Genomic DNA, 11,281 nt, shown 5'->3' on the forward strand with positions numbered 1-11,281 from the left:
TTTCATTTTTGCAAGATGAAAAGAGGTAGATAGCGTTAATGGTTGCACAACAATGTGAATTTTTTTTTTTTAAGATTTTATTTTTAAGTAATCTCTACACCCACTGTGGGGCTTGAACTTATAACCCTTAGATCAAGAGTCACATGCTCTATGAACTGAGCCTGCCAGGCGCCCCTGTGAATGTATTTAATACCACTGAACTGTACACTGAAAAATACTTGAGACTGTAAATTTTAAGTTATATGTATCTTACCACAATAAAAAAAAAAAAATTGGGGGGAAAAAATCAAACATAAAAAAAAAAAAAAAGCAAACCTTTCTCCATAACTTCTAAGTTTTTGATTTGAATAGTAACCACTCCATCTCTGTGGCTTTTCATCTTTTACCAAGGAAGTGTTTTCCCCATACTGAGAACTTTCAGATCACTTTACAAGTTACAGCAAATCTCAACTAGAAGTTTTCTATGGTTATAAATCAATGTGTTCTGATCTGTTACAGATTTTTAGCATGCAAGAAAATTCTCTCATCCTGACTGGATAAAATGCTACTTTCTAGAAACTCTAGAAATAATCAATGACCATCTTGCTCTTCGAAAACTCAGATGAGAGAAGAGTAACACATAAAGTTACAGAAAGTCAACTCTGTTTAGGACTTGTGACCTGTTTCTGCCACCATTTCCCAGAAATGGAAAAGATTCTCATTTTTTTATATATATCAGAAATGAATGAGGTCATAAAACTTTAAAACTACCCTTTTATTCCTTAAGGAATCTCTTCAGATATAAATACTCTAATTGTAACTATAAAAACAACAGAATATATGGGTACCATACCTGCACAGGGGGCCAACATATTAACCACTTCTATTCGGTCAATATAGATCATGACCCCACCACTAAAAACAAAGAAATGGAAAAAGTGTGAGCTAAATAAAATTTATCATAATCCCAGATTCCCAAATTGTCAAACATATCCCACATGGTAGAAATTTAGGAAAATCTAAAGTCATACACTACTCATTAATTAAAATAACCACTACTCAATCACCACTCAAACATCCCTGTACACATTTAATCTGGCTCCTCTCATAACCAAGTCTCACCTCTGTAACTGAAGCAATCAAATCAGCTCACATGAAGACTAAATGTATAACGTAGGGCTACTTAGGCACTTTGCCCTTATTAACTGAAGCCAACAGCTAACGCAGTACACTTCTCAAACTTTTCCATCAAGGGACCAAGTAAAATGGTTCCCCAAGGTGTATTAAGGCCAGCCACGGGCTGACATTTTTTTTTTTTTTTTGGTCTCCTGCCTTATCTTAATAATTCATGAGGAGTTTTAATCTTTTTAAACTGTATTTATTCTAATATGAAAAAAGACTTTCTCCTCAAACCCTCAAGTAAAGTTGACACTGCAGAAAGATAGGTCTTGTTAAGTAATGGCTTCCTGTACTTCCTGGCCTATTAGCACAGACCCTGAGGTACATGTGAATCTCAATTTAAGATTCATGAAGTTAGAGATTTTGAAACTAAACAACTAAGTCTTCCTAACAACTTACAAGGACATTTTCTTTCTGATATAAAAGGTAATACCTGCTCACAGAAAAAAATCTGAGAAAATAAGGGAAGCATGAAGATAAAATTTACCCCAAATCTCATCAGCTGCCAATTTTGAGTCCTCTCTAAAGGAAATCCATAAAAGAGAGTTACAGAGAGATCTAGGAAGAACCTGATATCAAATATATAAACTTAAAACAGAGGGAAATTCTCCCTTTTTACAAGCATTTCTGTCCATCCAGAGATGGCCAAGCCTCTTTTACAGGCTTGTAATACTGACAGTCATTTCAAATAGGGCATTTAAAAAAATACCTTGAATTTTACACTCTTTTTTTTTGTTACACAATTCAATGTTCTGATTATACTCTAGAAATAATTTAGGCTTTGCTTGCTGTTCTGTCCCTAAAACTCTTTAGGGCAGAGACTTTCAAAGTAAGGTCCCCAGACCAGCAGCAGCAGTATCACCTGGAAACTTCTGCTAGAAATGCAAATTCTTGAGCCTCATTCCAGACCTCATGAACCAGAAACTCTAATTAGATAGCATTTAGTAGTACAGATGACAAGAAAGTGAGATGATTTCATTCAAACTATTTGTTATTGAGTACGTACTCTGAGTCAAGTGCTGGTTAGGCACTTTATATACACTAATCCTAATCCTCACAATAACCCTGCAAGATAGGTCTTATTACCCAACTTTTACAAACAAGAAAACTAAGCCTAACTAAATCCATAAAAGCATGTATGGGAACAAGGAGTATATGGGAACTCTCTGTCCTTTTGCTTAGCTATCAAACTATAAGTGCTCTAAAAAATAAAGTCTATTAAGAAAAAAGTCAACAAAGCACACAGGATAGTGCTGATGTATGAAGTTAGGGCTGCCGGTTCCGAAACTACTTTTTCTAGTACCAAATGGCTTCTAAGATGGAAAGCTTGGAGACACAGTTTTACTCAAATAATGCTCAGAAAAGAAATCCTCCTGGGTTACTATCATGTCTATCTGAAAGATTAGTTTAAGTAATCACAGTTTGTGGACAGAAACTCCATCTGAATTAAAGAGAGGTTAGTAAGCAAGGGGAAAAGCTTACCTTGTTCCGCAAGGCACATTTTTAACTTCATCAGTTTGTAGTGTTGTCTGAGGAAAAAAAAAATATTTCATGAATACTCAGGACACATATTGTCAAAGAACTACTGGTCCCAGAAGAAAACCTACAGAGAACTGCTAAGAGGTAAGTACAGAAGAGCTCCATTACAATTTCAGTCCCCAAAGGTTAGCTATCAGAGTAATTTCTTTTTGCATCCTAGTAGATATGAAAAATAAAACAAAATATTTTATAGCTAATGTCCCAATCAAGATGCATATGGACAACCCAGAGTGGGAAGGTTGATTGGGGGTGGGAGCTGGGGCCAAAAAAAAAAAAAAAAAAGGCACCCTTAGAAAGTTTCAATGTTTAGTCTCTCAGAGTCCCTTATTTGCCTGGAGCTGGCCTAGGATTGCAAACTACATGGCTTACCTACAAGGATACTACCATTAGGACTTCTGCTCTGAACTTTAACTCCACTGCATATTCTGGACACACTGAACCTTATTTAAGAATACAGCAACATATTACTTTATGGAATACAAACAAAAAAGGAAGCATGATCTTTGTTTCTAAAAGCTCACAATCCCACATAAGACATAAAATCCTCATAAAGCAATTGATGACATGTACACAATAACAGATTATAAACTGAATTGCTAGGTAAGTGATAAAGAGTAGAATAATAGTTTGGAAAGCTCTCCGAGGTGAAGTATTTATAAGCCACGTCTAGAGGAAGAGAAATAAGAACACATCTTAGGTTCAATAGCTCCTCGTGCCAGGAGCTTCTTCAGTCCTGAGCATATAGACTGTACATTATGAAGAACACACAGGAAGACCTTGTGACGGTCACTGGCTTTTTGCTTTTTCTGCGCTTAAGTAACAAGTATTGGCAAATGACACTTTCTCCTGGCCCTGCCCATAGGGACCAACATTGCTGTCTTTCCAGTCCAAACCATCCATCTTTCTCTTGCCTGAGTGCGAAGGGAGGCAGTCCATCTAGGAAATGGGACCATGAGGCTACACTTGAGGAACATCTGGACTGCTATTCTGGAGCTTTATTTCTGGTGTGTTTGTTTCACAGTTGTTTGAAATGTTTAATAAAGCTTCGAAAACTTAAAAAAGGAGCTATCCTATCAAATACACACAACTGAGGACAAACCACATGTATAATGATAGGAAGCAAGCTGGCTTGCCTGGAGCAAAAGGGGCGATATAGAGGAGAGTGCAAATTCTGAGAAGAGAATGTGAAATTAGACAGTGGGCCCTAAATGTTCACTGGTGGGCTTGGGCTCTTCCTAGCTCATCTAACATATAGCCACCAAATGAACCTTTCAAAATATGTTTTTTCCTAATTTCTGTGCTTATATGTGATGCAGTCCTCATTATCCATCTTATCTGGAGGTAGAAAAACCAGCTGGGAAGCTAACGTATTGATTTATTTAAGTTAATGTAGTAAAGGCCATGGAAATTGAAAGCTGTCAGTCCAGGAGACCTAACAGAGGAAGGATGTAATAACTGGTTGCATATAACATTCCAGGGGAGAAAAGAATAGAATACAACCCTAGGGTTGGGAGATTAGGGTGACGGTAAACATTAGTGACAGGTTCTAGGCACAGTGAGGGGAGGTGAAGAGAGGAGTTCAATTTATTTCCTTCAAAACATTAACCAAATTCAATTTCCATATTCCACGTCAACTCTTAATATACATCCCTATTTAAACCTAGAGGATAGGGGCACCTGGGTGGCTCAATCGGTTAAGTGTCCAACTTTGGCTCAGGTCATGATCTCACAGTTTATGAGTTCGAGCCCAGGGTCCGGCTCTGTGCTGACAGCTTGGAGCCTGGAGCCTGCTTCAGATTCTGTGTCTCCCTCTCTCTGCCCCTCCCAGACGTGTATGCATTCGCATTAAAAAAATTTAACAAAAAACAAACCTAGAGGATATTCTCTAACCTTAAAGAACTAGGAAAGAGTTCAAACATTAAATCCTCAATATCCTATCTTCATGTCCTTTTATAGTTCTTTTAAATTATCTCCAAAATTATCATCTTCCCAGTATGAATATTTATTTTAAGTCTTTTTAGGGGCGCCTGGGTGGCTCAGTCGGTTGGGCGACTGACTTCAGCTTAGGTCATGATCTCATGGTCTGTGGGTTCGGGCCCCATGTCGAGCTCTGTGCTGACAGCTCAGAGCCTAGAGCCTGCTTCAGACTCTTTGTCTCCCTCTCTCCCTTCTCCTCCCCTGCCTTATGTTCTATCAAAAATAAATAAACATAGAAAAAAAAATTTTAAGTCTTTAGTTATGTAATATACTTTAAAGGCTGAAAGTTTTTATATTTCCCGAAGCATAGCTTTTTTTCTTTTTATTTCATATACAGGATTTCACATTTCCCGAGATGCTACTTATACATTCCTTTCAACTGCCAAGTTCGTTAAGCCACTTGTTTATACAGGTTGTCTTCTCATGCGTTCCAAAAATTCCTAAAAATAAATGTCTTGTTCTTATAAGAAGTTTCTTAAAAGTTTTATTAATGCAATCCTTTCCTAGAATGTTATTGTGTCCCTTATGAAGAAAGAGCACTACTATTTAGCCACAATGGATCCAGCCTTTAATATTTTGTAGATGTATATTAGTTTACACTAAAATCTTTTTACAAATTTCACGTCTTAATAGTTTGACAATTTATTATTATATATGTATACATACATATACACTGCATATCTGCTATATGCAGTTAACCTTTAAATTTGTTTTAATGTTTACTGTCTGTATCTTTTAAATATCTCCGCATCAGTATGACTCAAAATACTAAGCTCCAAGAAAGCAGAAACAGATTTGACTGACTTTGAACAAGATTTTTAAAAAGCTCCTCATCTCTAAGGGTCTGATAATGCCATTGATAACATCATTACTGACTGGGCTATTGTTGAGGTCATGTAATTAAAACCCCTTCTTTCATGGAGGAATAACAATGGTTAAGTCATTTTTGCAAAGTCATGTAACCAATTAGTGCCAGAGCCAGAGCCATTACCTAAGTCTCCAGGTTTCTGGCCCCATGTTCACTACACCATACTGCTTCCTAAGAAATCAGCTCAATTTAAAAACTTTCATAAGCAGAAAGGTCAGAAATACAAATGTGTTACAACCTCTGCCTTCAGGAAGTTTGGAGACTCTCTGGAAAGAAAATACACAAAGCAACTTTGAAAGTACAAACAACATTACTAAAGGAAACATGACTAAGAGCCAAAATTTACCATACAGACTTTAGGAGCTATAGATTAGAAGAAGGATTTGCAGTAGACTTTAAAAGGCTAGCAAGATTGAGATAGGAGAGCAGTAATGAAGGAGAGTTGGTAAGAGAAGAGGCGACAACATGAACCAAGGTAAGAATGAAAAAATAAACAAGGGAAAACAATATGGAAATAAGTCTGACTAGGAGAAGAACGCTACATTTCACTTCAATGGACACAATTCTTGCCCAAAGCCATCTAAAAGGGAACTGGAAGGAAATCTGGAGGATTTAAGTATTCGTAATGAAACTCTCACTAGAAGGAAGCCTAGACTTAAATTACAAGATTAAAAACATTGAGTTTTCCTGAGTTCTGGAAAAATTAACAGCAGATGCTACACAAACTTCTGAATCCAAAGATGTATGATCACACTGAGCTTGCAAAAGTAGGCACAATCTAATCCTGTTTTCTCATCTTGTTATAACAAAAGATATTTACTAAGTGTCTCCCATAGCCAAGATACTGTTTTCAACGGACAGATGCTTATTTCAAATATTCTGGGATGCTGTCAAAATAAAACACTCAAGGGGCGCCTGGGTGGCGCAGTCGGTTAAGCGTCCGACTTCAGCCAGGTCACGATCTCGCGGTCCGTGAGTTCGAGCCCCGCGTCAGGCTCTGGGCTGATGGCTCGGAGCCTGGAGCCTGTTTCCGATTCTGTGTCTCCCTCTCTCTCTGCCCCTCCCCCGTTCATGCTCTGTCTCTCTCTGTCCCAAAAAAATAAATAAACGTTGAAAAAAAAAAATTAAAAAAAAATAAAAATTAAAATAAAACACTCAAAAAGGTTCCATATAAAATTGTGCTTAATGTCCCAGGCAGAAAAGTTGTGTGTAAAAATTCAGATCCTCCTGGTTAACAGTGGCCCAGGAACTGGTCTCTATGGAAACCAAACACCTTTCTAAACCAAGTAATCACTGGTTTGTACTTCTGTGTTTCAAAGTCCTATTTTACTTTGACATGAGAAACAAAAAAAAAGCTGCATACCACTATATAGATGGGGGAGGTGGGTCCTTCCAAGTTGCCTGGCTCATACTTCTAACACACTTCGAGAGAGTGAGGTGGTTCAAAACCAGAACTTGTGCTGTGACAGTTGTACTCTGAACTTTGTAACTCCTGCTTTTAAATAAATACCATTTGCTTAAGCAATAAGGAAATCCACCTCCACCCATGAATGTGGTAACTATTCCTGTCACACTTGTCTACCCAGCGTGGGGGCTTCCCTAGGAATCACTCACCTGCACAGATCTGAACGTAGTAATGAAAGGCAACATGATATGATAGCCTGGTCCACTGGGGCTAGTTAGTAAAGCTCCTCCCCTGCAAAAAGATGTTTCAATTTGACAAGATTATAAAGACAGAAATCCTCTTTCCAAATCTAAAATGCTTTAATAAATATTCACTCTTACTCATGCTATGGACCTACTAAAGCCTCACTAATATGAGTTGCTCATGAGGAACAATTACTGGTCTCTAAAATATCTGCCAAAGGTGAAAAAAGATCAAATTAAACTGCCAATGTTACACTTTGTTTCATAAGCTCAAACAAGGATACCTCTGGGTCTCTAGCACTGCTCTCGGTACAAAGGATCCTCCCTCATCTTTAAGCTTCTGAGAAATAACTGTGAAAAAAATTCTAATGGCTCTCAGTTGCTGTACTTTAACTGTACATAACATGAGCCCTATTAAAACATAATACATTTCATCACCAGGTTGAAAAAAGAACATAACACAAACTTTCAAATAAAGAGAAAATTTCTGAGGCTCGACTCTTTTTTTCTACCTACCTATATTAAAACACTGGAGGCATAAAGTCTGTGTTAAAAATAACAACAAAAACTTGGCATGGAAAAGATGAAGGGTGAAAGGATAAAACTATAAACAGATAGTATATAAGTGTGGGCTTGTTCACCAAATTCTGAAATGTGAGAAATATGAAAGTACATCTTGGAAATTCTAAAAAGGAGGCACTTGGCAGGCAGGTATAAAAAAGAAGTCCTGTTTACATAGTGAATAGTAAATTCATAGAACCTGGCTTCTTATCTTGAAAACATTAGTAATTACTGTTTGCAAATAATTCATAACAAATAAGAAAAAATGAACTGAAGTCTGTCTCTAATTCTTTGAGAGCCATACCTTGAAATGTTCCTTCCTTGGTTTTACCATTAGGAAGACAACGCTGAACCAGATGGAAATATGAATTAATCTGTCATTTGTTATGCTAGATCTCCATCTGCTAAGACCTATCACTAAAATTGTATTTGAAACTAGCACTTCACAGGAAAGACTGTTTCTAAGATTCGATGGATCTGAAAGTAAAGTTGAAGTTCCTTCAAATACATTATTGCAATTTCTCCAAATTGTCCTCGGTCTACATCAAAAGGAACTGGTCGTAACTACATTGAAGGAAAAGCTATTCCATCTCAATTAGACAGCAACACATCCCACGCTACTCCTTTCCTCAATTTGAAAAGAAAGGGTAAGGTGGGAGGAGGATGGCCCATCAATGCTATATTTATGTCTCTCAAGTTCCAGAGATATAACAACTGTCATGGTCATCATGGCCTCCTAAGCCAAAACCAGTCACTATGGGCTATCAGGGGGAAAAAATCGAAGAAACGACCACAAACAAGAGCAGAGTTTCTAAATGGCATCTGTGACTACAAACTAAAAGCCTGTACAGCTGTATGGAATATAACAATGACTTATCTACCTCTTCAGTCACAGTGGAGCGACTACTGCCTTTCTTCCTTCTTCGTTTTTCCCACAAATAATTGAGTTTGCGGTCTATTAGGAATAAATGTAGAAAATCTGAACCTCTGCACAAAATGCAGAGAGCACTAAAACTGTCCAATACTTAGAGGGTGCTTGACCCTCATCCTCCCCTAGGGCTGGGACGAAAATCACTTCCTAGGACTGGAGAGCTCCCCGATGCTGCAAGAGGGGACAACTTCGTAGACTCACTCTTAACGGGAGTCCCCTTTCAACCTACTCCGGAATCTGAACTGACTGCACACGCTGCTCACCTGTAGTACACAGCCAAGTGTCCTTCCTCGATCTTGTGGATGGAGGCGTAGAGAAGGACAACCACCAGACCCACCACTGCGGCCACCAGAACCCGGGCTTGAGTCATATTCATCCTTGTTCCTCCTAGATGGGGGAGGAAAGGATCCCCAGCCTCGTGAGTACCGACGCCACCCCCCCCCCAATTTCCACCCTGTCTCCGGAGACCCGGCCTCCTTCCGCAGGGCGAGCCAGAGAGTTCTGTGCCCCTTTTCTCGCATACTTCCCTCCTCACACAGCCTACTTCTCCCTCGCCAACCCCTCCGCCCGAAAAGGGCCGCGGGCCGCCCCTACTCGGTGAGCGTCCTGACACCCCCAATCTCAACGGCCGCTGCACCCACCCCCAACCTTGGCGGAAGGCACTAACTGAGAAGGGGCCAGCCGCAGACTCCAGGGGGAGGCCGACCCTAAGGCCGCGCCTCACGGATCAGTGACGCATCGCCCCCGCCTGCACGTGCAGCCGCCTCCCGGGCCGCGCCAACCGCCGCCAACAGCCGGCCCCGCCCACTCGCCCGGCACTGCGGCTGCGCAGCCACGCACGCCGACGTAACTCTTCCCGCGCCACTAGGAGACGGGGAGCGGGCGGGACAAAATTCTCCCGGCCGCCCGCCTGCGGAGGTACTTGCGCTCCTCTCTGCGCAATGCTGGTTTCCTGCTATGAAAGAGAAGGGAAGTCCGCAGTGTGGAGGAAGCAGAGATATAGAGGGAAGGACAGGGCGCCTGGGACGAGGGATTGGTCAGTTTGTTCTTGTGCAGAAATCCACTCCCGTGCTCTCTGTGGTAGCTGCTCCGTTTGTCCTTTTGTGGTTTATACCCTGTGACAACCACATGCTTCAGGCACGGGTCCTGAACGAATTCAGGAGCAATAGACCTGTTGCAATAAAAGTATTGTACAAGTTCAGAAGAGGAAGATATTCAATCTGACCACATCTTTCATCCTTCAGGTGTTTTTCTGAGCACCAATTAATGTGCCAGAATATTGATCCAGTGAGGGCTTTATGAAGGTCATCCCAATAGAAACAGAATAAGCACGCCGAGTGTGTGTCTGTTTGGGGGAAGGGGGTCATCCAGGTAGCTCAAAGAGTATTGCACCTTTCTTGAAGCCCGAGTGATGGAAAGGAGTGGTATAACAGGTTTGGCCGGGCCCAGATTTTGAAAGGCTTGCATGCAGTTTTTCTTCAGGGAGAGGGAGCTGAATGACTAGAGAACAGAAAGACTTTCTTTTGTACTGCAGTCTTCTGTTCTTTCAAGTTATGGATCATGTGCATATATTACCCAAAACAAAAAAGGCAAAGTTAAAGAGTAGAGATGGGAATGAGATGAACACAAGGGAAATAAATGTAGCATATTAAAGTAGGTTGGACAGTAATCCTGTAAGCTCAAAGCCTAGTGGGACCAAAACCGGACAAGGGAGATGAGGATCCCGGGGCCCTATAGCCTTGGGCAGAGAAGTGTGGGAAAACAGTACTTTAGGGCCAAAATGGCTGCAAAATGGCTTAGGATGGAGGCAAAGAAGCCAAGTGGTTAGGAAACTGGAGGCCTAAGGTTACGAAGGTAGGAACAGTGGAAATGGGAAGTGGTAAATAGGATTTCAAGCCTTCATTAAAACAAGACCACTCTGCCCTCTCCCTTCAATAAATGTACTTACCTGTACATAGGACTTTTATTACCTACAAATGTCTGGGACCTCGTCTGTTCTAGGCATATAATATTAGCAAAGCTTAGCTATTTTAACTTCCAGAAAGCAAAACGAAGTTAAAACAACTTGTTCCAGCCCATTTTCTGGATTGATTTTCTTAGCTTTTCGTAATATTGCTGGAATTAGAAAATGAAATGTATACCATTTACAATCGCCATTCCACTCTGAAAAGGTGTGACCCAGTAAAAAAATAGTCAACCCATGCATCAGAAACAAGTCTGAAGAGATCTCACTATAATTTACTGTACTGAGTCAGTAAATTATATTACTGTATTACATGCATCAGGCTACCCTGACGTCACCCCAGCCACACCATAAACTGGCCACACCCGAACACAGATCTCTTATCAATTATTACAGTGACATTTAGAAAATATGCAGTCATCTAAACAATAAATTTCTTTAATAATCATTTCAATGCTTGGATGGCTTGCAGTGTTCACCTCCCAGATAAGCATTCTTGTAATGCCTTTGTTAAGGGTTTCTGATCTTAACCATCTAGCTCAATATTCTAAGCAACAGGTATCCAATAAATGTTTCATTGATTAAAACCTTCTAGAACTAGAGGGGTATCTGGGTGACTTAGTCGGTTAAGTCTGCC

The 11,281-nt window shown here is 40.1% G+C and overlaps 1 protein-coding gene across 2 annotated transcripts in view; it reads right to left on the bottom strand.

Moving 5' to 3' along the window:
* Window positions 1-9,442, bottom strand: part of ERLIN1 (ER lipid raft associated 1) — a 36,024-nt gene extending 26,582 nt beyond the window's left edge. Inside the window, exons 1-5 of one of the 2 annotated variants that reach the window (XM_047073295.1) lie at window positions 9,349-9,442; window positions 8,945-9,068; window positions 7,157-7,238; window positions 2,641-2,687; window positions 833-894 (exon numbers count right to left, since the gene is read on the bottom strand). In XM_047073295.1, the coding sequence (XP_046929251.1) occupies window positions 833-894; window positions 2,641-2,687; window positions 7,157-7,238; window positions 8,945-9,057 (304 nt within the window). In that variant the 5' untranslated portion in view covers window positions 9,058-9,068; window positions 9,349-9,442. Of the gene's footprint in view, window positions 1-832; window positions 895-2,640; window positions 2,688-7,156; window positions 7,239-8,944; window positions 9,069-9,329 lie in introns of both variants that reach the window. The other variant, XM_047073296.1, reaches the window with a different exon arrangement.
* Between the last annotated feature and the right edge of the window lie 1,839 nt (window positions 9,443-11,281).

Source organism: Lynx rufus, unplaced genomic scaffold (assembly GCF_022079265.1).
Source record: "Lynx rufus isolate CCGP_SWC_20201006 ecotype Redwood Valley unplaced genomic scaffold, mLynRuf1.p SCAF_11, whole genome shotgun sequence".
In the NCBI taxonomy this organism is placed as follows: domain Eukaryota; kingdom Metazoa; phylum Chordata; class Mammalia; order Carnivora; family Felidae; genus Lynx; species Lynx rufus.